General features: G+C 40.3%; 2 protein-coding genes across 2 annotated transcripts; both read right to left on the bottom strand.

Annotated features, from left to right (window-relative positions):
• Nucleotides 1-814: 814 nt before the first annotated feature.
• tamalin (trafficking regulator and scaffold protein tamalin) lies at nt 815-10,554 on the bottom strand. Its single transcript, XM_026368874.2, has 8 exons — nt 10,215-10,554; nt 8,271-8,323; nt 7,217-7,271; nt 5,304-5,406; nt 3,953-4,046; nt 2,833-2,899; nt 1,929-1,995; nt 815-1,762 (listed from the first exon to the last, which is right to left on the bottom strand). Exons 1-8 carry the CDS (start codon nt 10,404-10,406, stop codon nt 1,281-1,283), a joined length of 1,113 nt encoding a protein of 370 aa, XP_026224659.1. The 5' UTR covers nt 10,407-10,554; the 3' UTR covers nt 815-1,280.
• A 1,454-nt stretch (nt 10,555-12,008) lies between these two features.
• Nucleotides 12,009-27,570, bottom strand: dgkaa (diacylglycerol kinase, alpha a). Its single transcript, XM_026368492.1, has 24 exons — nt 27,365-27,570; nt 20,991-21,094; nt 20,555-20,631; nt 19,291-19,420; nt 19,029-19,103; nt 18,892-18,941; nt 18,727-18,801; nt 18,293-18,409; nt 17,153-17,270; nt 16,884-16,972; nt 16,646-16,765; nt 16,249-16,347; nt 15,930-16,016; nt 15,671-15,744; nt 15,514-15,588; nt 15,251-15,336; nt 15,055-15,144; nt 14,754-14,914; nt 14,598-14,662; nt 14,170-14,260; nt 13,844-14,030; nt 12,887-13,004; nt 12,607-12,667; nt 12,009-12,461 (listed from the first exon to the last, which is right to left on the bottom strand). The coding sequence occupies exons 2-24, from the start codon at nt 21,064-21,066 to the stop codon at nt 12,381-12,383; spliced, it is 2,202 nt and encodes a 733-aa protein (XP_026224277.1). The 5' UTR covers nt 21,067-21,094; nt 27,365-27,570; the 3' UTR covers nt 12,009-12,380.
• Between the last annotated feature and the right edge of the window lie 336 nt (nt 27,571-27,906).

The following is a 27,906-nucleotide window of genomic DNA, read 5'->3' on the forward strand; positions in this document are numbered from 1 at the left end:
TCACGCATAGTTTTAGTGAATCATCATCTTGACTAATTATCCCCTCGTTATGGTGCTCAGCCCATTCGATCTGGCCCACGTTTTAAGCATCAGTAAGCGCGCCCCTCCGGCTTCTCTCTATCACACGGACAGCACAACAGGGCCCGACTCTAGTAACACATGGCCACATACCATCGCTCACCATCATCAACACTCCTGGTGCATCTGTGAATGAGCGGCAGGGGACAAAGGGGATCAACGCTGCAGAGCCAACGGAGAGAGTGACCACCATGACCTCATGGGTCAGCTGGGAGCCAGGAATGAAAAGACTCTGAACAACCCCCGCCCTGCACACTCACACGCACACACGCACACACACACCCAGCGAGCTCTCGGACAACTGAAGCTGCCATGGGAATATGGGAGCGTGGAAGAGAAGAAATCAGCATTCGTCTGCGGGAGCTGAAAGAAAGTGGTTGTGTTTGGAATTCTGGGTCATGCCTTTCTCCGCACATTCCTCACTATTCTCGCAACAATAAACTGTGTCAGAGTCGATACAACAGCCTTCATTCTGGATACCTTGCACTGCGAAATGCCCCAGATCATCCAAAACCACACAGGCAGCCTGCAAAACGTGGTTATGAGATTCCTAAATGGAGAAAAAGCCTTACTATATTTAAAAGAATCACATGGAAAACACTGGGCAAATTACAAACAGATTCTGATTCAGTGTATGCACGAGGCCGCCGTTTGGCAGCTTTAATTCCCACAAACAGTTGTGGCTTGTGGGACAAAATAGCTTTTCTTGCAAGTTTTGCAGAAAATAACGAGCATGTAATCTGGAAACGCCACATATTTTATTTTTTGGATCTGTGACCTAGGCAGAAAAAATAAAACAGGATCAATCTGAATCATCTAAAACTTAGAAAACGTTGTACACTGTACAATCACAATGGGTCATTAACTCAAAATAACAGTTGTGCATGCACTAAAAACTGAAAGATGCTTCATTTTGTACACGAACCAAACATGTTAAAATAAATAAATAACTTAACCAACAAAACAAATGAAAATCAAAGTTCTGTACAGATGTGAAACACTGAGAGCTACTGAATGTAGTCAAATGTTCGTTCAAACACGAAGAGGTGAAGCTGCGGAGCCTTTACACTTTGGTCTCAGTCTCTTTAGTCCTTGGGGCAGCCAGCTCTGTTTTCTTTGGCACTTTAGTTTGACAGTCACTGGTGCTTTAAGTCTTTGGATGTAATCCCTGTGAAGTTTAGCTGAACAGCTCTGTTTGCTGCTCACAGTTTGCTCTCCTCCTCCTCCAGCGGTCGGTTCAAACCTGGGATGAATTTGAGGAGACGCCTGCGGAAGCTTTTCTGTTTGGGCTTCCTCTGCAGCGAGTTGAACCCCCCCTGTTTCTCTCCTGAGTTGGACGACAAAGTTTCCCTCATGTAGCTGCGTGTGCTGGCGCTGCGGGTCAGCTGGGTTTTGGCCGTGGGGAAGAGCTCGCTGGCCGGTCGGAGACGTTGCAGCCTCTGTGGTGGCAGCTGCTCTTTCTTTTTGCTGCTGTTGTCCGAGTCTGCACTGCCGTCTGCCTGGTACAGGCACGTCTGGTAGAGAGGGTCGTCCTCTGTGGCCGTGCTGAGGTAGCTGGTGCTGCTGCTGGTGCTCCCTGTGCCGCGGAGGGCTCTCTGAGCGGCGGGGCTGGGAGCGCCGAGGCTGCCGTACACACCTGCTGACTCCAGGGACTCGTACAAAGCAGCATCACTCATTACTATGCCTGCAGAATTCAACAGCAGCGTCAGCATAGGGTATAAACAATGGTATACAGGTACTTTCAGGCCAATGTGTTTACAGTATGTTGGTTATCAGAATTATAATTTTTTTGTACTTTGAATTGTGTGTACCTAGTGTAAAAAATCAAACTTTAATGATAGATAACCTACCATGAACAAGCCTCTGCTCCTGCACCATCAATGACCGATATTCATCCCATTTCTCATGAAGGGTTTGCTACAAAGTAAGGTAAATATACACGTTACAACAACCACAACATAAGGTGTAACGTACATACTTAATAAATAACGGTTAAGCAATGTCCAAGTAGATTAAATTAATCTGAACAGTAATGGGTTAGTAGTTTACAGCTGATCTGGAGATCTAGTAAATTCAAACAAACAACTAAAACACCAAAACTATCTGTGGCCACACAGCAGCTGCACTGTCCAACTAGTGTTAACGCTAAAAGACCCACTGTGTCAGGGGCAACTTTCTCAAAAACCCTTATCTGTATGCATGAACAGACATGCTCCATCAATAAATAACAGAAGTGAAAATAACAGGAAGATGACACATCACCAGACACACAATCTTACATGATAGGATCAGTGTTTGTCACTGTTTTTCAGTCAGTGGTTTGTTTTATAAGTATCCAAATATAAATTGGCTCCTAACTATTTTCTCTTTAGGAAGACGTTTTGAGTTGAGCAGCACATTACTCTTTAAAATGTTGGATTGGTGTCCAAGAAAGCGGCTGTGCTGCAGCGGATTAGAGCCGGACAGCTGCTGTAATCTTGGGGGAAAGCGCGCTCACTCGAGCCTCTTCATGGGCAGCTTTTTAGAACAACCACCAGCAAAGAATGTGTGCAGAGACCAGTGAGCCTGCTGGAGGAACTGCTGATGCAACAGGTGCTGCTGCTGGGGAAACAGGTGTGGAGGGAGGGGGAGGTGGTGGTGGTGTCTATATCTGCAATGTTATGTGTGTGTGTGAAGCTGCTGGACACACAATTAGGCCGACTGACAAACAGAAAAAAAGCCACTGCTGCGGCAACACTAAATAGAAAAACTAACCTTCAGATACTGCAGCCGGGCATCCAGCTCTGCTTTTCGGATTGAGTCACTGTAAACCGTCTCCAGCCTTTAAGTGGAAAACCAGAAGGCAACAGAGTTAATACGTGTAACAGGAAGCACTTAGAAAAACTACAAGGCTAGAAAACAGCGATTAAAAGAAGCTTGAACATATGAAAGGCTCATTTCCTAAACCACTCAGATGCTTCAGAGCTACAAATCCCCTGAATCACACAAGTGGTCCACTGACTTATAAAGCTCCTTTTCACTATAACACTTTATACGGGTTCGACTTGTAAGTATAATTTGATGATATCAGTCTATAAAATCTGTGCCTGTGCTGGAGCTCTGATGCGGTTCACCTTGGTTCTTTTTCAGCAGCTCTCAAAGTTTAAAAACGGGCCTCGCTAATTGTCCTTTAAATTTTTTACAAGTAAGGAAGGAGGGTGAGGAAGAGAGTGTGGTCCAAATTAAACCCCTGCACAGCTATCACAAGTCTGACTGCGTTTTGTGGTGTAAAACAGGACTTTCATTTTGTCTCATATCATCTCATATCAACAGCGTGAAACCCAAAGATGTTCAATTTATGATATGTAAACTGCAAATTCTCAACTGAGGAGCTTTAAATGACTTTGAATAATCATGAACATGAACATGAACTGAAAATACTGAGAACCTAATCCTGGGGTTTCCCTCATGTTTCTGATTTAACACACAAACTCCTGTTACACTTACAATGAACTAAAGAGACTTGACTTCATCAAACATTGAATTAGATTCACATGTTTGCTAAATGAGAATCACCTGTCCTTCTATTATTCATGCCTTGTGTAATTTAAATGTCATGCTGCCCTCTGAATAAGTATTTCTAACGTCAGTACCGACAGCCTGGTTAGCATCAGAGCACTCTTACAGGGTTTTTATTTCCACATGAATCAGATTCCTTCAACTTTAGAAGCTCTTCACATCCCGTTTATTGCTTTGCACCACCCAGTTAGAGAACCACTGAGTTAAACACTCAGTTATCAAACTTGCTGTAAGCTTTCTGTTAATTCGACTAATCCTGTGGACACAGTTTTGATTAAAACTGGCTGCTTTTGTTGGTTTAGGAGAGCCTGCGTACCTGATTGTGTTACCGCAGGCCCTGATGAGCTGGACAATCTCTTTGTGCCGAAATCCCTCCACGGGGGTCTCGTTCACACTTGCGATGGTGTCCCCTGCGCACACACACACACACACACACACACGCAAAACGTGTGTTAACCAGCAGCCGTCAGCACTTCAATCCACTGAGGCTTCAATTACTGTAAGCTGTAGCCATCTGAGGCTTGTTTGATTCTAAATGAAACCTCCACACATGTGCAATGCAAACGTGGAGGAGCATGTGTGTGAAGTCGTGGCTATGGCTCGTATGACTCGTCACTAAACTGAATTCACTTCATGTGTCTGCAACTAATGACTCTTTTTATTACAGGATGATCCACCAGTTATTTTCACAATGAATTAAAACACAGAAAACTGTGACAAAAATATTAAATTTACAATTAAATAATACAGGGAAAAGCAGCATACTTTACATTTCAACCATTCAAGATATATATAATTGATTGACTTGATCAGTTATCAAAATAGTAGGAGATTCATCTCCTTCCAACTGACTCATCACTACATCATTGTATTTGTTTACTTGTTTATTAACAACGAGCTCCACTTCAGATCCACTTATTGGATCTGGTGTGGACTCTCACGCGTGACTGCACCCTTTGTGAGGCTTCAGCACAAAGCCTATTTTGCCCTTTCAAAAACACCGTGGCCTAATCTGCCCAATACGATGAGGTCATTGTGTTCGCAGCAAGACACATGAAACAAAGAGTGAGCATGTGAAGAATGTAGGAAGTGAAACTGAAGTGACATATGCAGGATGGTTGAAGAAAGTGGGCGTTTTTTTTGGACACAGTGATGTCGACTTCATACTTGTGACCACACAGTAACAAGCCGGCTGCTCTCTGCATATGTCTCAGACAATTTACAGAAGTGAAGTTGAAATCTGTGAAATTCTGCAGAGATGCTTCTTCTCAGATATATTTTCTTATGCCTAAACGCTCTCACAGATTTCTCTTGAGAAAACACATGTTGCAAGCAGAACATGTTTGCCAAATGCAAATAATACTTTCTTTAAAAGTGGCACTTGAGAGGCAGTCTTTGCTTTACTGTACTTGACACATTGGTGAGACAAGCTCACTAATATGTGTTGGCTGAAATCACCGCTGACTAGATTGTTTGTTCATTGGAAAATAAGTTGACACTTAGTCATGTGTACTGTATACTTCCCTAAACAGTCAGTTGATACTCATGAGTGTTTTAGTTGATGTATCGGACACAAATGTCCAGTCAAGCATTTTTATTTAAAGTACTTTCCGAGTTATTTCAGGCTTAGATACAGTGTAAATAAAAAAACATACACACAAACTCACCAACTTTAAGTCCAGCTCGCTGGGCCGGGCTGTCATCATGCACCTTACACACAAACGTACACATCTCCACTGAGTTTTGGTCCTGATGGTGGAGGCCGTAAGTCTGAAACAGACAGAGCAGTCAATTATAACATGAGAAAATGGGAAACAGCTTTGTAAGAACTTTATTTCCTTCCTTTTTCTTAAGGTTTAGGAATTGTCTTGCACAATGTTACTTATGTCAGACGTTTTGAAATAATGTCGCCCTACAATGCAACACTGATAAACCACTGAACACAACGCAGAGGAAGTCATGACGGACATGCAGGAAACCAGATCCTATCACTCAGCACACAGAGGCATTGCACAAGCATATGCAAACTTTGAGGTCTGTTTCTCTCGATTGATTAAGCTGCTCGTACAACGTTCAACATTAAAGTAACACAGATATCAACTGCTGCTCTCCCAAGCCTCACTCAGGAGCAGCTTCAAAAATGCTGGAAACTGATTTGATCCTTCCAATAAACAAGGTATCACCATCTTCTTATGCATCACTTCTTTTGAAGGGTCTTCTTAAGATAATAATTCTTAAAACGCCTTCATTTGTCCGACCAAGAGTCCAAACTAAAAAACAGCTGGTGTGGCTGTGGAGTATTTTTATATTGTTGTATTTACCTCATTTTTACCAACGTAAATGTTCTGAGTACTTCCTCCACTGCCAGAAGGGTCTAATATTTTGTTGTCTCGGAAACAGTATTTGTTACTTCCACATGTGTTCGCATGCCATCAACCACATTGTCTCTGCAGAAGGTCACAGTTAGACTTCCTCTTGTCACACAAGTACCGGTCAGTCCACATGCTGCTGAGGGACTCTGAAACTCAGGGCTTTTCTTTCCACCAACTGGTTGAGACGCTGACCAAGCGGTGAGAGTCTGGTAAAATTTAATCCTTTAGTGTTATCAAGTGTTCCATCTGTCGCAGTCAAGTGTTGCTACTGCAACATGACTCCAAATGGGATGGTTTGTCTTATGGAAATTTGAAATGATTTGGATCAGCCTGTGTTTGCTGTTGGTGGTGAGCTTCCTTCTCAGTAGAGTAATAAAACAAACATTAAACTGTGCAAATGTCGTTGAAATGCAAATATCACATTTACATGACGCCGCTTCAGCTCAACGTTGGTACTAGCATAACAGACACTGAGGGAGAAAAACCACCAGAAACACAAGCCTCCACGCTCATCTCAATCTTTCCCTGCTGACCGTCAGACTGGCTCTCATCATATCACTTCCTTCTGCCTACAGGCAAGCAGGAAGGGCGGGAGCCTCCAGCGAAACCATAAATAGAACAGCATACGTTTTCTGTGATGCACTATTTCACTTCCAGAAACTTTAACTGACCACTAAGGTATTACAGAATACCTGTTACTTCAAGCAGACACCAAACAGAAGCAGTATGAGCACTTAATCTTTACTTGGAAAAACGTTTAAAGAATGAGTGCTGTAAAACAGAGCTGACATTGTAAGGCAGTGCTTCAGGGGGGCGTGAGCAGGGTGGGAGAGATCAGAAAGATACTGAGGTCAAATGGGCAAAGCGACTGCCTGAGAGTGAAGCAGGTATTACATGGGAGGCGTGTGAGTAAACCACACAGCTTAAAATACTGAAGCTGGGAGAAAAAAAAACATCTCCTCTCTCGAGTCATGGGACTAAGATCAACAACATCAACGGATTATCTGACTGATGCATGACCTTTCAACCCTGCAAGCGCAGGCAAACACACGGTTTAGGCCATTTACACAACAAGATGTCCATGTTACAGTCTCTCGAGTTTCATCATCTGTTGACCGAGACTTGGCCGATCAGAGAAATCCTGTTAAATGGCACTTGAGAGGTGCAGAAATCCCCCCAACACAATCTGCCACTGTTAATCCTCGTACCTGGATCTCAAAACCAAACGTCTCCTCTTCCGTTTTCTCCAAAACCACCACGTTCCTGGAAAAAGAAAGATTTATTAAGAGATTAAATGTTATAATTAATAAAACATATTCTTCCTGTAAATGAAAGTGAGTGAGCCGAGATTGGACCTTTCATTTATTTTTAAGTACTCCTTCAGTCAATAAAATGTAAGCAAATAGTGAGAAACGTCTTTTACAAGGTCTAAGATGACACCTTCAAATGCCTTTTGTTGTTGTTTTGTTCAACCAAACAAAACCCCAAATATCTGTCTATCTATCTTTAATGACATATTCACATCTTAGAAGGAGAAACATGTGACTTTTTACTATTTTTGTTTAAAATGACAAATATTTGAACAACAGTTTAGATCATAGGCTTTTTTCTAATTTTTGACAAAATTATGAGGCAATTGAGAAAATAACTAGCTAGCTAGATGATGATGTAATAGCGAAAATGATTCAGTGAGATCTCTGAATCTACAGATCTGGTTGTGTCTCAATTCGAAGAGGAATTAAAGAATGATTGCATCAGAGTGTTGCAACAGCTTACATCTAAAGGCCTGAAGAATCACGTATGCAGCGACTTTTTTGTACATCAAATCCGACATGCACCAGTAGTTCAGCAGTTAGAAAGAAAAACACAAGTTGTTCATGCCCAACTCTCGATTCCTCTCTCCAGCGTGTGTGTGTCTTTATCTAAACTGCACTATGGGGTAAAGTGCATAATTTGTGAGCTACACAGGACTTCTTTTGTGTCCAGCAGACAAATGTACAGTACAAGGTTCTGTTGGACTGAGACGTCAGCACAACATCCCTCATGCGTCAAAATCCATGAAAATTCATGACAAGCCTCCATCAATGCGTTGCCTAAAACGTCTGCCATCATCAAAGATCGCTGTTTGAATGAGGTCCTTTCACTATGAGATGAAGCTACACGCGGGAAGAAGATGTTGCCGTGAAAAGATGAGTGTAAAGTCAGAAGAGCAGATGTCAGAGTTCAAAGATAAATTTCAGTGAGTGATGAGGGAGATTGTACCTTTGTGGTTCTGGTGACTGTGTTAGGGGTTTCCACTTCTGCAGCCCGCCACCCTGTGAGAAGAAAACGAAACAAGACATACACGCTGTCAGACAACCTGTGTGAGGTTACTGTGTGACTGCTCATGGGGGTCCCCCTCCAAACATTTCCAGGACACACCTATTGCACACATCAGTGAACTAACTGGTCCATCAAGCACTGAAGCTGAACACGTGCGCCGTGCGCTGTGTTTGTATTTTTAAGCCGCTGAGCCATTATGCTGGTATGGAAACATTAGCGCTGAAACCAGAAATTCATGTCTGATTGCTTTTTGTTTACTTCAAGCAGCCACAACATCATGCGGAAGCCCCAGAGCACCTTATTTTAGTTTCACACTAAATCTTGTGCCTTCAGGCTGTTAACCTATCTCCAATTTTAGCTCATTAAGAGACATTTCTACATATACCAACTCATTAAAAAAATGACACAGTGGCAAACACTTCAGCTACAATAACTGCATTGAGGGAACAGCAGGTCAGGACCCTGCCCTACCTGACTGTGTAAATAAGGAAGGTAGCTGTCCACTAAATCACTTATAAATCAATCTACCTCTGTTCCAACTCAGTCATTTTCATGCTGCTCCAATGAAAGGCCGCTTTGTGCTACAGTAGTAAAATGTTGCTTTCTTTATGTCCCAACACTTACAGAATTGTCCTACAGCCTTCTCAATGAGAGCATTTATTCCCAAATACCCACAGAGACCAACGGGGGTGGCTGGAGCAGGATCTCCGTGCCTGTGTGTGCACAATGCACTGTTGTAGCCACTCACTCTGAACACATGGAGCATGTAGGTTTGTGGATAACCCATCCTCTCTTTACAGCACAGTGTCTCACATGTCTGTTTTAACTAGCTGCCAAATGGGATGTTCTCTTGTATGAAAAACTTCAAAGAAAATACAGGTACAGACTTCAATGAGCTGAGCTTTATGGGAAACACCACAGCCCAGACAACGTGTCAGTTTACCCACTAACCAATGACTTTTGATCAGTATTATCAAACAGTGGCTAAAGCTTGTGTCATTGTTGTGGCACACAGAAGAGGAGACTGTTCTTAACAAATCCAGGTTACTGGGTTAAACCAATCCAGCTGAAATGATTTGTTTAACTTTGACTGCAGCTATCTCCAGTGTGCTCTTATTTTGAAATAAAGTTAACGCAGTGATGGCAGATGCCAGGTTACAGAACAATAAGCACAGCAATCACTCAGATTTGTAATAATTTACCCATTATTTATACACAAATCCCAATTTGCTATGAATTAGTCATTTTAATCCAAGTGTACACTGACTGCTGTTACATCTTTTCTGGTTGCTGTGTTTAGAAAAACCTTTGAATTGTTGTTTTCTAGCTCATGGTGTCCAGAACCATGAACACTTTTTCAAGTTGGACTGTTTATGTCAAATCTTCAATACTTTAATTTAACATAGGAACAACTGAACCCCCCCTGGTGAACCTGACACAGCATATATCAGATTCAGTGTTTGGGTGGTCCACACTTGTCCTTGGAGGGGCTGCTTCTGTCTCATGTCCTCAGTGAGATGCCCCACACTGAACATTTGACACACTTCACACTAAACTCTATCGCTTTAGAGGATTTTAGTTTTTACTCTTCTGGTCACTCTCAAATTCAGCAGGTGAAATAATCATAAGATTCAATGAAGTGTTCAATTTGGTGAAATACAACGATTCATCTTGTTTGTGATGTTGTGCGGGTCTAAAGTCTCCTTTATAAGCAGTTCACTTAAACACGACACTCATCGATGTAAAAGATCAGAGTTAGTGATGACTTCAGGGTTTGACTGGGAAGTGTCGTTAGCATCAGGCTGAAGAGCCAGTGAGTCTGTGTTGGTTTAATTTAAATTAAAACACACTGTGATGAAATTAACTTAAAAAAAGACTTTGTACCTTTTTGAAGTTTCTGGGCAGCGTCCCACCAGAGTAAGCTAAAGTCTTGTAGTTGTAAACCTCCGAGGAGTTTGTGGGTAACTCTGTCCTGCAGCTGTCGGACTTTGACGAGGGGAAATAAATGTCGTCCTGGGATGAGGGTCCGTTCTCCGGACCGCTGGAGTTCACTTTCTTCAGCCTCCTGAACGTCATGTTGACTTCATAAGCGCGTCTGGAGAGTTGTTCAAAGTAAAAGAAAACTGCTAAATGGACTTTCTCGCAGTGTCCCAGCAGAGTAAAAGCAGTCAGACAGAGATGCTGAGCGGGCTGGGAGCTCGGAGACAAACACACTCACTGCTGTGTGTCTTGACAATAAACCGGGGGGCGGGGCTTTGGTGTGAAGGACACGAATGAGTGGCAGCAGCGACGCTGACGTGCATCCTCTGCTGCCTTCAAGTGCACCGCGGACGCTTCTGTGTCACCTTCAGGGAGCTGAATGAGTAGCTCAGTTACTTGTATAGTAGTTACTTGTAGCTCATCGCGCTACAAGTAACTATTTGATTTCATAAGTCTTATAAAGACGAAAAAATAAAGTTAAGCAGGGTTTATTTGAAGATATTAAATATTCATCAGTAGATATAAATGTATGCCTTCTTATGTTGTTGCTTCAACAAATGCATCTTCACTGACATGTTTGAGTTGTTTTTTTTTTTTGTTAAAAGTGTTTAAAAGTTTATAAAAGTGTTGGCTTGCTTCTTATGCAACAGTACAATAGCGTGAATACCTCAGACCAGCAGCTGCTGGCCAGGTTTCCAGACACATGCCAGTACCTCATTTGTCACGATTTGCCCGACCGCAGTGAAGGTAGCATTTGGTGGCAAGCCGACCACTAACCTATTTTACCTAAGTTTTAAAGTATCACTATCACTCAGAAGTAGGGGGATCTAGCAAGTATAAAAGACACGAAGTGCACAAGAAAGTAATGATTCGGTTGTTTTTTATAAATGGATCAGACCTCGTTGCAGTTCATCAGTCAGCGCAGATTTAAAGTGGATGCCGCCCCCTTGTGGTAGAAAAAACATCTACCGCATTGTGAGTCACGCTTTTTGTTGTGCTGGCAAACTGTGTGTATGCAGAGTGAGTGTGGAAAAAAACACCCTGCCCAAAACTTAGGTTCAGATTATTTATTACAATTTTTACACAGGTTGCTATTTCAGCCATATTGTATTAACATCCCTCAGAAATGAAATGATATGATTGCTAAAGCATTTAAATAAGTATTATATGTATATGTTATATGTCGAACCAATATTTTCAAATGAAACTCATCACAATTTATTATTAAATTACAAGTGAACATATCTTCTCAGTTTTCTGTACTAAACATGTAAACACACACACACACACACACACACACACACACACACACACACACACACACACACACACACACACACACACACACACAAACAGACAGGAACAGCAGAGTAGGCTGACTGCTGCAGTGGATCAGCATGCAGCCCTTCTGGAAATGATTGTCCTATTACTGTTCTGCAAACACATTCAAGTATCTTCTGAAATGTATGAAAATACATCAAATTTCCTAAACCATAATCTGAATTGTAATCTTGTCTGTCCTTCTCTCTTGGTTCCAAACTGACAATAATATATATATTTCTTTCATAGCATCTTTACAGCCACAACAAAACAGCAATACTACGTGGTCTATGTCCAAAGTGCACGCCTACACAGTGCTCTGTATGTCTTCTACCTAAGCCATAACCATAGAGAACAGATTGTAAAGGCACATGAAGCTGAATATTCTCAGTTTAGCATGATATTTATTTGACTTTATCCGTACTTTAAGTTCCTACAGAGCAGCACACCACTAACTGTGAAGCTTTTGAGACACAGGCAGCAAGAGTGCTAGGTATTGATAAAAACAAAATTTGGTCAAATTCAGTTTCACACAATGCAAACGTATCTTACTATACAGTTTGTATTCATACAACGGCATGCTTTGATTATGTGTTACAGAGATGCAGAACTTTTGAAGCAGTTACCCTTACTTTGACTTTTGCAGTGCAATTGTCCTACAACATACACATCATACATACTCCAACTCTTCTAATACAAAAAGTGTCAGTCCTTTATACACAGTGATTATGTGCGTGGTGTCAGTCAGTTTTATTTGTAGTTGAAAAAACCTGTCGATTTGGCCTGAGGTGCCATCAACATCTTGGCTTGATTCTTGTGTGTGATGTGAATCTGAAAAGACAGACACCAATTATATGACATTATGATCAAATCAAAACATTTCCACAACAGCTCATAGAAAACAAGTGTTAATATTTAATTTCTCGACTGCAGTAAAAGCAGCCACAGTGTTTACATGTGTATTTATCCTATTTACCGTGCAGGGAGGCTGCATCCAAGGCTCTCCATCTATCTGCATTGGTAATGCTTTCCTTGTCCTGAGGGGAAGGAATAGAGGGATCAACAGAGTGTACGAGATAATGAAATGACTCTCAATTAAAATACCACAAGGAAAGCCAGCATACATAATTACTGTTGTGTAACGATCCAGCTAAGGATCGTGCTCAGCTGGATATCACAGCTAACGACAAGCCACTGTCAAGACTGAAAACCCAAAGCTCAACAAGTCTGAACAAGTCTGTGTGAATGTTTCTTACCTGATGGTGATCTGTGATGTCTTCGCAAGTCTCACTGCACTCTTGAGGCCCGTGTATATTTGCCCCATCTCCATTGCTCCTTCAAGGCCGACCACCTCCAATCGACGGTCACTGAGATCTGACAATCACAGAAGTTAATGGACAGAGAAGAACAATCTTCAGTCAAAGACAAAACTATGAAGAAACAAATACATTATTTACATACACTGCTGAATACATTTAAGCCTATACTAAAACTATAAATGGCTAAGATATACTAACAATAAATTGTTAAATAAATAACTGACAGAATCACTTGGATTCAGCAGCAGCAACTGTTTTTTCCAGTAAAAAGCTCAGATAAATTGACAGACACAGTTGGTGACGAGTTGGTGAACAGAATAAAGTATTTAGCAGCTAGAAGATATTTTCCTCAAAACCCAAACCCTAACTCTAACTCCAAATGAATGATAATGTTGCTCTGTAACTTCTCTGTTCACAGCTTGTTTCTGCTGCCTGAATTAGCAACTATATTGATTTGATTGTTATGTGATATGTCCAAATTATGTTTAAAAAGGTAGGAACATTTAGGAAAAGCATCTAAACATCTGACACATTAAACACATTTACACATAAAAAACACCGCAAATATAATGTTTTTTAAAAAAGAAAAAACACTAATTTGGTTGGTTGCTGCTTATGCATTGTCAAACTAGATTAGCCACTTTCCTAATTTGGTTTATTAGCTTTCTTTAGTTGCAGTGTGTTGAGCTCTAACATGTTGAGCTAAACTGATTTTACTGATTGTCCAAAACACCTTAAGGGTTCTGTAGAGTTGAGACAAAAAAGATTTATTTATCTATTTATATGAAAAATTGAATTTATGAAAAACATTATTAGCACAGCTTTGATGATAAATTAATATGCAAACTCTTTTAACGTCACCATTTAACAGAGTTGAGATCAAAAGCAAAATACCTTGGGAAGACGCTTTAAGGATTTCTGGGTCAACAATCACTTCAGGCTCTTCCATACTCGGCAGTCCCTTAGTGTCCGCTTTTTTGGTCTCACCCCATAGATTGGACCCACCATGCATGCTGGGAATGTTTAGGACAGCAACCCCTTCTAAAGACAGGCCACTGAGATCCAAAGGAGTACCACAGCACTGAAGAAGGGGCACAGAGGAACAGAGTCAGAGAGAGACAGAGTCAAGCATCAGTACAATGTCAGTGACAGTTGTCACTGCAGTTTGAGAAAAAGGACTCTTTAAAAGACACACTGCACATTTGCAGTGTACTTCTCACCTCAATTGTTAGACTTTCATTCAGTTTCTTGCAGGAAGCAGAGATGGTTTCTGAAGTGGCAAATTCAAAATACCACAGCTTGTTCTTCATTCTGCAGTCATACGAAAATGTGCCTTTCAGATTTAAGTGATATTTTACTTTCACGGTACATTCTCTCCTTTTAGAGTGCACAGCTCTTTAGAAGGAGGAGGAGGAGGAGGCACGATGCTGCCACAGACACCTGCTGTCACCACCTGTATTCAGCTTTTTTATGTTTAAAGTGTCATTGTAAGCTGAAAAAAGACATCTACCATTTCTGAAGAGAAAAAAATAAAATAATAACACCAAGCTCAGTGGCTGACATAAATATGATTTCTAAATGGTGCTGTATATTAATACTGTTACTATACTATTGTTTGGTGTTCATGAAGAAAGACTTAAATGCATACCTGCTGTTGAATTTCTGGGGATGTTTCTCCCTCATTGTGTGAAACCGGTGGGCAATGGAAGCATCCTGTCAACAAAGCAAAACAATAATTATCCGAACACAGCAAAGAAAAAAAATTACAACTTCCCCTTGGGTGATGTATTTCTGAGAAACTCACAACTCCAATAGAGAAGTAGTTGTTAATGATTTCATACGGCACTGGGTCGCCCTTCTCCTCATTCTCATCTGTGATGACCTGCACACTCCAGCGGTCCATCAGCACCTGAGAGCTCCCTTCGATGTCTTTAAGAATTCGAGTCAAATCTTCACCATCATACCCTGCAAAATGAAATACATACAGTATGTAAGAAGACCAACGTGAGGGAGTGCACAAAAATAAAACGGGAACTTGACATTCAGTCAAGCACACACACAGGCATGCTCAAACCATTTCATTATTTTCACAACAACTTTTTTACCTCCCCCCCATCGCAGACATCGCGCAAGGTCATTTCCTGTTCCCAGAGGAAGCACAGCAACAGGTGGCCGTACCAGCAGATTGGCTTTGTCTGATTGCAAGAAAAGAAAAAAAAGGTGTGACACAATGATTGTCACCGAAAGCCCATGACGTAAAAGCTCACATGTGCTTTTTATAGAACTTCTCAATAATCTCACCTATTGCGTCAAGAATCCAGCCAACTGTGCCGTCTCCCCCGCACACTAAAATCCTGTAATCCTGCAGATTTTTGAAGAAACTCAGCCTGAAAGAAAAAACAAAAAAAATGGAACAACAGAGAATGGCACACAGTGGAAAGAAATATTTCAGAGAAGGTGGTGTGACATAACCTAATAAAGCCTGTGTGTTTAATTTATTTTCCTGCATTTCCACTAATCATATAGTGTACTGTAGTGTGTACTGTGCTGCACCAATTACTCACCCTGGTCCAGGTCCACCATTCAAAAGGGTGTATACCTGCCGTGGATTCAGTAAATACTGGAACTTACGCAGGACTCTGAAATACATGAAACCAGGCTAAACAATGTGCAAGTATTAGACATTAATTTCTCTATGAATGCTTTCTGGTTTGGACTCACCTTTCTCCCTGCTTACCACCACTTTTAGGGTTGACAAACACTAATAGGGGATTGGTGTTTGGCACAGGGCTAATCTGTTGAATGATACACAAAATAATATAAAATGGTTCTATAGTTAAAGTATTAAATACAAATATACATTCTAACATTTCTAACTATCGTATAATTTTCATAAGAACACAATCCGTCCATATTTAGACTACTCAGATGTTGTAAATATTCAGCGTATATTTCAGGCCTTCACTAGGCACAATAATACCTGAAGCACTTGTCCATCTGGAGTAGTATTGAGCTCGCTGTCCTCTAATGAACCTGAGCAGCCGTTCTTTACATTGTTTGGTCTCTCCTTTAGGGACCAAACCAAAGGAACAGTGTGAACAACCCAGAGAAAATATAATCACTTTTCTTGCCTTTGGGAACAAAGAAAAATCTTTTCACACTGTACCTGTCAAGATGCAGTACAGGTAAGAGAGGTTTACAACAAACAGCCCTGGGCTGATGTTTTGTTCTGCGTTGGAGTGACAGGCTCTGTTTATACTTTATGTGCGCTTAAGATGTGCCTGAGGATGATTTCGTACCTTTATAACAGGATATATTGCCCACGGAGGCAGGATATGGTCTCTGAGCGGCCCACAGGTGCATTCTGTTGGCTCTTGGTTTGCACATTGATCGTGACGCTGTAAAACACAAACAGTGATACATTACACAAACTCCCAGCACATCAGCCTGTGCCTGTGATTGACAGAATCTAAATGCATCTTTAAAAACATCTTTCAGCATTTTTGCTTGGTTGGATGGCTATGCAAACAAAATTTTAGGGAAGAAATTGGAGGAATCAAGCCTCCAGTCCTCCACTAGCCTCCCAAAACTAGTCTACAGACCTAATTAGGTCATAAAAACCAGAATGGCTGATAACAAAAATGCACAAAACCAAAATATTATAAAGATCAGTCACACACTAAGAGGCTTCCTCACCATCGTGTGGCACCACACACAGTGTTTGCCTGTTAAGCCTTGATAGCTCTTGATCTTCTTCTGGCATTTATCACACTTCTTGGAATCACAGTTGCCGCTCACCCAGTCATGCACTGGAACCTGGAATATTGGATGAATGTTTTAACATCTACACACAAGTACGTACACACAGGGTATAATCTAATTTAGACACTTACAGAGTATCACTGTAAATGCTGTCATGCAAATAGTGCCATACCCCTGTTTCTTTCTTTGACTTCACATACGTCTTGCTGCAGGGAGCTGGGTTCCTGTTAGCACAGCGTCCATGGACTGTGTATTTGCAGCCTGCACAATAGGGCACATAACCCAGCTGTTTATGTTTATACTAATATAGATTACCCTGGCAGATGTAAAGCCAAAAGAGGAGTATTGATCTAAAATTAAAATCTGTAATTCTCTATTTTAAAGTTTCAGTGAAAAATGCTCCCACAGTGTCACCCCCTTCTGGTGGCTTCAGGTACTCACAGGTGCAGCACAGCCCTTGTTTCCTCAGGCCCAGCAGCATGCTCTGGCAAACGTTGCAGTAAACAGGCTTGTTGAAATGTTTCATCCTCCAGAGATGCTGTCCGTCTGTCTGGGTCATCTGGTTGTTGAAAGAGCAATCAGCATGGTTTAATATGTCTGTTATTGTTCTAACATTTGCATTTCAAACAAAAAATGTAACAAAAGAAGCTTATATTATATTTCTTTCCTTTGTCATAATTTGGATTAAAATGACATAAACAGATTCTGTAATGTAATGTGGCCAAAGCCTGCATTACACAGTTGTTTTTCACGCCCACTCATGAAACCTTGCCCTAATGAGACTGCTGTTTATGCAGTATGTAGTGTCTCTACATAACAAAACATAATGTGCAACACTATACGGTTAAATAAACACTGACTATGATCTCAAATTCAATACAAGATGATAAGGTTACTTTCAATCTGTTTACGATCCAACCAGCACAGATTACAACATTAATTTCTGACATGATGCATCAGCCTGTCACTTACTGCATGAAGCACAGCACGCAGCCTGTGAAGTAGCACACAGCAAGCGTGAATTCATGCTCCCTGGGCTTCAAATGTCCGTTGGTGGCTAGAAATAACCCAAGGGGAAGTCCCTGGCATTGTTGCCGACCAGTTCATGGTTTCCGATGGCTACAGTGGCTAGTCTAAATGTAAGTATTTTTTGTATTTACAGCAACACATTCAATAACACCATAACAACTGATCTGTCCTTGATTTAAGAAAACCATTTTAGGTTTGTAACCAATATTTAAATGATTCATTTCTTTAGTCAACAGTGCATCAGCAAGATTTCCATTCATGTAGACACTTTCTGTAATGTGGGCACTGATTGTGCAGACTAAATGGAAACACTAAAGTACTCTATTAGTGCAGAGCTTGCATGAGATAGAGTTGACATTACCACACCCTGTAACACTGACTCGGCATAAAGAACCCTTATGGAAGAGAAGGAGGCAGAAGACAAGAGGAGAAGACAGGCACAAAGGGCAGTAAAATAGGTTTTACCACTTTATGGTATCTGCTGTAAAAATGACACACATCTGTGCAAGGCCTTTAGAGCATGTAGTGAAAAAGCTGCTGCTTTAAAAGCACCTTTAGACCCAGCAAAACCAGCAAGGGAACGTTGTTCATGCCTCCCTCCACCCACTCCTCCAGAGACACTGTGCCACTGCTGTCAGCATCAATTGCTGTCATCATGTCCTTCAGAACCTGGTGAAATGACATTTAGCTGTTATTATCCAATCAGCACACATATTCCTATTACTTAAAAGGCCATTTGTTTTCTCAAACTTGTCATGTTTTTGAATTTCTGAGCTTTTGTAGATGCACATAATCTTTTACCAACTCTGGTAACTGAGTAATATGTAATAAGTACTTTATTACATCATGCCCATACTGTACATGGTGTACATACTGTGCATGATGTAATAAAGGATGTCTTGTGCAACTAAGTCTATCTCCATATACATTTACTATACCGTGATGGCTCAGAGTACAACATGTTCAGACAGCATTCTGGGACTTACCGGCCTCAGTTCTGAGACATCCCAGCCGAGGTATTCTGCAGCATGCATCATTTGAGCAATAATCCTATCCACTTCCTGTTTAAGAAGCAACAAAAGACTTGTTTAGCATTACATCCTGTATGTTACTAAATAATCACACTTTAAAAGATTTTTTCAACAACTCACAGAGCTGTCTAGGACTCCGTTGCCGTCTCTGTCATAGAGTTTGAAAGCAACTAAAGAGAGAAAAGAAATGAAAGTGAAAATTCTGGACCAAGTCATCACTCAAATTACTCTGGGCAGAAAAGAAGCAAAGAACTCACACTCCAATTTATCCCTGGGCTGGCCATCCTCCAGCAGAGAGAAGTAACATGAAACATCCTTCAGAAACACCTCTTCTACAGGAGACAGGGAGAAAATAGAGGTAGCTGTGAATACTCTGTTGTATCTGCACAAGCAGTACCACACAGGCATGTTGTGATACATAAATGCATGCCAAATAGGCCATGCTGTAAACTGATAAGGGCCTGCTACTAAGCAGAATGGAGGCAGGGAGTTTTGTTAGTACATGTTGAATAATCTCACTGGCACTGTCTTCCTGGGTGGGTTCAGAGTTTTGGAAAGAGCGGAAGAGTCGCTGGCAGAGATCCACAGGGAAGTCCTCCACTTCTAAGTAAGTCTTCAGGAATAGACGAAAGCCTTCTTCATTGATGCACTAGGAAAAAATGAATGGGAAAGAATGCATCTTTTATTTACAGTGCTTATGTGATGTGCAAAATAAAATGTTTTAATGTTTTGTGTGGTATGGATTATAACTTCTACATTTTATAAATTCTGAAAATAGAGGAAGATGATGAAAATCTTGTATGTAAAAGATAAACACCCTTCAGTTTGTCCTCTAGAATCATGTAAGTGTATCCAATGTGGTGTTGGAAGTCTTAACAGTCCAGGATTGTTCCTCTGAAACATTTCATCTGTCATTTATGAGTATAATTATGTTTAAGAAAGAAATTGGATTGGTTGCATGACTTTCACATGACAATGACATAAAACAAGCTCCTGGCAGAAGATTTCAGTCAGTCTGTCTGGCCTGATACCTCTTTCTCACATGATAATGTGCTGCAGGGCTAACAAGCAACAGTCCCTTGATAATGTTGAACCACAAACCCACTTCTTGTTGACATTATCCCATTTCCCCTGTTGATACCCTGCAGAGCTGCCCCAGTAATAAATAATGTCACTGCAAGGCGTTCAGATGCCCCAAAAGAGAAAGAGTGCATACTTATTCTACACACAAAAACATTTACAACAAATAACTCCATAGTCCTGTGTAAAACCTCTTAATAACATGTAATAACAAACATATAATAATTAACATTTCCCTCCAGTCATCTATTTAAATTGATCTGACTTGTATGTAGCCAAATTCACCAGGGATTACTGACTTTGCTTCCTGCACAAATTAGTTGGCATTGTCAGCCACTAGTAAACAGTATTGGAAAGTTTTTTATGCTGCATGAGGGCAGCCAGCGCGCCATTCAGCAGGGCCTTGCTGCGTGGGCAAAATTAAGGAGTTAATTTATATTTGCAACCTCACTTGAATGCACATATTTTCTAATGGACAGCTTAATCAACAGTTACTAGTGAGCAATGGACTTGATTCTAATTAATTAGTGTTGAACAATTAATAACTACCCAAAATACAGAAACCACTTACTAATTTCTCACTAAATTGGTCTGCAGAGAGATTTAATTCACTTCAGTCATGTGTTTCATAACTGACATCACTGGAAATGAAATATGGAGGAGTGGACCTGATGGTGAACAGCAGGACACGTTGTCCCCTCACCTCTCCATGTCTGTGTCGAGCCAGACTGCCATCTGCATCAAATTCCCTCAGCACGTCTTTCACCTTCAAGCTGCAGTCTGGAAGCAAAGACACACGGGTCACACAGGGATACACATGCACCTCTGTACATGTACTTCACATATTACCCTACTGTATGTGGCTATTTTCAATCAACATTTCTAAAGTAACATGCACATATGATTACATAATGATTAAATACTGTATATATTGTACATGTATCTGGAGAACTACAAAATGTGTGCATGCTTAATTTGCAAAAAAAGAAACAGAATGTGGCAGACTGCTACTTCTTGTAGATATGAAAAACCATGAGCAAGTGTAAATAAGTGTGTGTGTGTAGGTGGAAGTGGAAGTGAGGGGGGGTGTTAAGCGCTGAGAAAGCTGCCTGTTCGCCCGCCTGACTGTCTGTACTTACATTCAATGTACTGCTGTAGCTGGATAAAGTCGACAGGGTTCAGTTCCTTCACCTCTGGGTTTGTGGGGGTGGACATGGTGCCTGCTTCTGCACTAACTGCCTGTCTGTGCACATGCGAGAGAAACAGTGAGATAGAGATGTAGAGAAAAGAGAAGGTGGGTGCACAGAAGGCTGCTTCTTTGTAAAACATGAAAGGATGGCTGCAAGCAAAAGATAGCATCTTCCATCTCACACTGAAAACAATCCATGATCGTAGACTGGGAGACACTCAACATACAAACTTTGATTAAGGCAAGAAAAAGAACATGCAGAACTGTACAGAACATTCACTGCAAACACAGTACGCATATAAAATGTCTCTTTCCCTTTGTTGAACACAGTGAATTATTCTAGTAGGTTTTACATGGCCAACCACTTTGCTCTTTCATATAAGTTTCTGCTGAGCCTTTTCCTAATATGTGTGAATTAAATATTTTGTTTAATCCTATGATCCTATGACATGGAACCTCACTTCACAAACAATTTTGTCACGTTAATATGCAGTTTTTAATTTCTATATATTCTTTCTCACACCAGCTGTAACATGTGACTTGCCAAACAAAACTGGGCCAAAAGTCTTGTGCAAATTATGTCAGGCTGAAGACACCCATGATACCAAGACTCTAGGGATTCTCCACACCCATAATCTCATTCCTTATACTCATTGGCCCATTTTAGATTTATGATACCATTTTTTGGGTAGATTTTGATTTATTTTAGCACAACAGAATAGAATGAAGGATTAAAAAGCAAACAACAAACCCTTGCGGAGAGGTCATGGGACCTCCCCGTTAAACAAAAGGGAGAGACTTAAATGTCATATGAAGCTGAAAGTGAAAATATGTGTGAAATATGAATCTGACACAGAAAAAAAAAGAGCTTCCATGTTCCAAATTCTAATGTGTGATGTTTGGATGAACGTCATTATCACGAGAAGTAAACATACTGAGATTTCATAACGACGAAAACAACAAACATATGCACAGTTGATTGGCTGCTGAAGAAAAGGAAAGACATAGTTAATGGAGGAAAGATAGGTGCAATCCTGATATCCTGTTTAATATTGCTGTTGAAGCTGCATGCCAATAAATGGTGCAATTACAAACCGATAGATCAATACAGAATGTATTGACAGAATCCCTAATGCAGTTGATAATCAGTATGTTTTGCATTTATGTTAGCTAAGAAGACATTCAAGCATGTCTGTCATAATAAGCACCGAGCATTATTCCTAGCATTCACTAATGCATTCCTTTGTTTGTAAGCTGAGCATTTAGGAACTACTACTTGTGTTAAAGCAAGACCTTTTAATTTCCAAAAGATGAAATAGCCTATTCTACCAAGAGTTTTGTTGCTGCAGTCTTGCTTACTCTGGTGTGAACAGTAGTTTTTTTTACTGATGTTAGCCAACTTTAATTGATATTATTATGTAACTGACATTGCTGGATAGACCTACCCACTTTATGAATTGAGATTTGCATATGTTAGCATTTAAATATTTTATATACTGCACAATATTTCGCAATCCATGTTGGAAAGAAAATGCTGTAACTTGAATTATGTAATCCATCATAGCAAAGTGGATTAGATTTTGTCTAAATTACATTTCCATTATGATACAGAGCAGAAGAGACTTCCTAAATCAATCTGCATTTTACCTGCAATACTATGACGATAATGGACCTTTGGAAACAATAAATTTGCTCTTGTGTTGGAGTAAACAAGCCAGGAAGGAAGTTTAAAATAGTCTGCTAATTGATATTAATATTGCATGGATATGAATGGCTATAGAAAGCTGTAAAAGAAAGTAGAAAGAAAGAAAGTAGACAAGTAGAAACTTTAGAAAATGAATCTGTATAGATCACAGTTGTAAGTTGTGTATTTAAAGAGCTACAATATGTAAAAACACTGGTATGGACTCTTAAGGTCAGTATGTTGTCATCCAGTAGTAATTCCAGCAATTCCCTGCTAAACGATGTAATAGCTACTAAGGGAATTACAAGGGGGAAAAAAAGGTTAAAATAGAATAGTATAAATAAACTCAACCTGTTATCATTATTATATTATTATATTGGAGAGTTACATACATGTACTGCAAATCTAACTTCATATTTGAGACTGCTCTATCATCAACCACATACATATATTAAACTAAAGCCAATAAAAGACAGTGTGGTGTTTTTCAGCCTAGGCTCATGAATAGGATGTTACTGTAAATGTGTTGTTCACACTGTTGTCCACAGGTGTTATCACACATTGAAGTGCAGGTATCAGTGATGGCTGCCTGCCCTGAATAGAAAATCGGAGCACTTAAAGGACAAAGACCACACTGAGAAAAATAAATTAAATGACTAGAAGAACGCCCACTCTTTCTTTACATGTGTTTTGGATCCATTTTGCTCTGTTTGGATTCTGAAAGGTTCACACTGTCCTCACTTAATTCCCCCAAAAGGTCAGCAGCGTTGCCTAGCAGTTCTGTTTATGCAGCCGATCAGGTGGGCCAGGTCTGTATAGACAGCAAAGTGACACATGAAGGACTCATGAAAAGCCATCTGTTACAGATCACCTGATAGCAGCTTAAAACTGTTTATTCTAAAAATATGCATCTTCAAACACTTTCTTGTAACCAAACTAAAAATAGACTACTGAGGTTTACTCACACACAAAACACAGCTATTATTTTAGATAACTCCAGGGTGTTGTTTTTCCTTCCCCCTTTTTATGCTTTCCAGAGGAGCATGATGTCATGAGCAGCATTATGTCTATTTTGTCTCCGTACTGAGTAGCGTCATCATCATTTTCTGGTTCAACAAGATCTTGAGCCTATCTGAGTAACCTGATTCCTCACTTCCTGATTAGATAATGATTTGCATGTGTGATGCAGAGTGGGAATCAGCACTAGTCAGAAAATGGATCACAGGAAGAGAGATTCCCTGCACTTAGAGGAAAAGAGATAAATATTGTAATATATACTGAGTCAGTTGTCTCCAATCTCTAACATGGGATGGAGATTTTAAAAAACGACACCAACTAAAGTTTGAGCTTTCTGATGATAGTATAAATATTTCAGGAGGTTTAAGACATGTCTTGTTAACACACAATATATGACTAACTGTTTCTGGTTAAACGTCTAGCTAGGCTGCTGGGCTAAATGGTTAAATGGCAAATATTTAATGATAAAATAGTTTATGTTGCTTTATAGAAACAATTATATTGTAGATAGATAGACGAGAGCATTTTAAACATGCTCTAACATGTCACATATCTAACATTCAGTGTGATTTACTCGGGTTCGTTCTACTGGAGGACAGTGTGAAGTGTCATTTAGTTTGAACAAAATGTCACTATGTATAATCAGTGCAGGATAAATGGTGTGTCACTTGTTTTAAGCAGAAGCATAAGCACAAAACTTGACTGCCTCAACGCAGAGCCACTAGTGGTTCTTCAAATAGCAGTACAGAATAACTTAAATGTTAAAGTGGTTTCTCAAGCAGCAACAGCTTGTGAAAGCAACATTCACTCTGCCATAAACCTCTGAAAAATTGTCTCTTTAGAGCCCTTTACTTCTAACCACTTAACTGAAATATACCAAAGCAATGGCTTTGTAAAAATCCACACAATGAAATAATTGGAGGATCAGACAGTTTGGTTGGCATTTTGATTCAAACACTGCCATGCATTTAATTATTAACCATTAATGCCTTGCTGTAAAACTGTTGACAGCCATAAAACACTCTTCACACAGATAATCTCAAGATATACTTGGGGATGACCTTTTTCCATGCAGACTAATGTTTGTGCAAGCTGCCATGACGCCCACGCCTTGTGTCAAGGAAATCTGCTGTTTTGCAACACTTGCAGGGTGCAAGCCATTGACTGTGTCATTCTGTGGTTGGAAAACACTGCGTAGCTTCTTTCAACATTGGTTGAAGACTACATAATTTTGTGCATTTGTTTTTCTCATGAATCTACAACAGTTCTCTTCACTGAAGTGTGTGCAGATTGCATTAGGCTAACAGGAGGGGGAGGACGGACATGCTTGGTTGCTATGGAAAGTGTTTCCCTCCATCAGCTGCTCTCTGTCAGAGTACTGCCACGGGTGACTAACAGGTAGGAGGAGGCACAAGCAGAGGGGGAGGCAGCCAGCTTAGGGAAGGGTGAGCCCAGTTGGTAGCTCTGAGTCTTCCCCTTAGTTAGGCCTTCAGAGCCAGAGGCCATGCTCCAAATTGCATTCTACATGCAGATGCTGCGGTGACTCATTGCATGAGCAAGGGAATACTCCCTTACTATAAATGGATTGTTTGCTCAGGGGGTCACTTCGAAAGACTTTACAAGGTGGAGATAATAATTGGAAGTATCAAAGAAAAAAAGGGACATTTTTGTTTTACTTTAGTTCAGTATAGTGCCAGGGTAATAACTGGCTGCAGTTGTTGCCCCTGTTGTTAAATGCGACCGAGCAGAGATATACATTTTTAATTTTTTAACAGTGTCACACATAGCATGGGCCTGTGCAAGCAGCAGGATTTTTAGGGTATATTATGAACAATGTGCAATTCATAAATTTATTAAAACTATAGCTGTTTTGGGGTCAAAAGTAGGATCTAATGAATAATGTTATGGTCATATTTGAATATGCTGGTAAATAAGGCTTTTCCCCCTAATATTTAAAAAACTGAATTGATTGGTGTGCAAACCTCAGCAGGCTCTATTCAAAAGGAACACTCAATGCAACAAACATGGATTGCAAATGAGACAAAAAAACTAAAAAAAAAACATTCACCGTGTATGAATCACAGATTTCTCGGAAAATGTGGGCGAGGTTTTGCTCGCTCCAACACATCAAAGTGAGGACTGCCCATCACTCAGACTTGAATGTGACTTATGTAATTTCTTTTCTTTTTTTTTGTGGAGGCAGCATTGTAGAACACCATGCTGCATGACAAAAACCTCAAACCTGTCCAGACTTGTGAGGGTGCACTCACATGCAACAACCACACTGCTTTTATGGTGTCACTGTTTGTATTTATCAGGGACTCTCGCCTGGTTCGCCTACAAGTCTAATGAGCTACAACTGAAAATGAAACAATAAATATCACATTTTTCAATGTTCCAATCTCAAACTCAGTCACGTAGTTTTCTCTGTTCTCCGATTCAATAAGTCAGTGGTATGGGTCCTCTGTAAAATGTATGTTACTGGATTTGCTCAAGTGAATGATTTCCTAAACACAAACTCTTAAGTCTAAACATGAGACAATAACTGATAGCAATCAACATTTGTGCTGCACAGGCAAATCCTAATCATTTCTATGACACGATAATGAAGTATTAATTTTTAATAAAGTCACTATTACAAAATTCAGGCCAACTCTGTGATGATAAAATGTAGGAAGTGAAGTCTAAATGAAAGATATTCCTGTTATTTTTGGAGAAGTTAAATAGTCTCTAAACAAAAGGCATTCACACCATTTCTCAGATCACACTAGTTTTCAGTCAAATAGCAAAAGGTTATAAAATAAACCGGTGATCACAAAGACAAGTTAATTTACAGCCTCCAGCCTTTCATGTAAACATGAACAAATAGACTACTGACCTGACTACAGTATTGATTGTCTTTGCCTAAAAAACTCTTGCCGCTAGAAACACACAGAGAAATAACCTCCTCATAATGAACACAGAGCTTGGCCAGGAAAGTATCAACTGGAAATAAAGTGGCACTAAAACGGAGAGGTTAGACAAAAAGAGAAAAATGCAGTCTTAAGACTTTTCTGTTTTGTTTTCTATGATATATGACAGTGTCCTAAAACACAATCACAAGATCATCAACTCATCCAATACGCAGCAATAACTATATAAATCTGTTTGCCTAATAGTAGTGACAAAAACAAGTTGTAGCATGTGTTGGCAGGTTTATGTAAAAATATGCTCACCAGTCTAATACTCTAACTGATGAACAGCATAAACCTCTAAACAGTCCTGATGAAGAAAAGGGATCCCCCTGAGGCAGCCTGGCATGCACAAGCATTAAAAAGGAGGTAGAGGAATGTAAATGTAAATTCAAGAGGTCTACCCTGCTGTTTGTTGTTCAGATAAGTGAATTACTATGTCATTACCACACGTCTCGGATCAGCACCTTCCCAGCATATGCACAGAGTCTACAGAGGTCAGTTACATGATCCACGTCCTTTTACATTGAGCAGCGCAAACACACCACAAAATGATCTCCCCGTATTTGACGGTCGTTTATCTGCAGCTAAATGCCGTCCAGAGCAGTACTGAAACTTCAATCGATATGCCGAGTCCGGACCTCTTACTGTATTGTTATAAGAGTCATTTACCTTTCTCCTCTTCGTTGTGAGTCTTAATTGGGTCGTCGTGGTGCAGCGATCCAAATCCTGCCTTCAGATGCGAAGCAAAAGTGGCCGTTAACTTTAAATGGAGGCAGCAGCCCGGCGCAATAGAAGCAAACTAGTGCAGAGCAGAGACTGAGGGAGACGATCCTCCTGTCAAGCACCGCCTCATCTGCTCCGAGTCCTCTCAGCCAACCAGCACAGACCCGTTACAATGGTGTGCAGTCCAGCTGTAAAGTTGGAAAGTAAAGGGGGGGACAAATGCAACTTTAACCTTAAAGAGTGCAACAAAACTGAGCGATACATACCACAGGCTGCATTTAAAAAAATAACACGTGTATTAGTAACACTTGTACTGTGTGTATGGGCCTTAAAGTGTCTTTGGTGTAGTAACTCCAGTATCTCCAGTAAATTTACGACAGCGGTGCAGTAAGTGAATAAATAATGTTAAAAGTCGTACATTCAGTAAATTACAAAAGGATTTACTTCAAAATAGAAAGTGGTGAAAGAAGCATATAATGGAAATAGCT

The sequence above is a fragment of the Anabas testudineus genome, chromosome 7 (genome assembly GCF_900324465.2).
Source record: "Anabas testudineus chromosome 7, fAnaTes1.2, whole genome shotgun sequence".
In the NCBI taxonomy this organism is placed as follows: domain Eukaryota; kingdom Metazoa; phylum Chordata; class Actinopteri; order Anabantiformes; family Anabantidae; genus Anabas; species Anabas testudineus.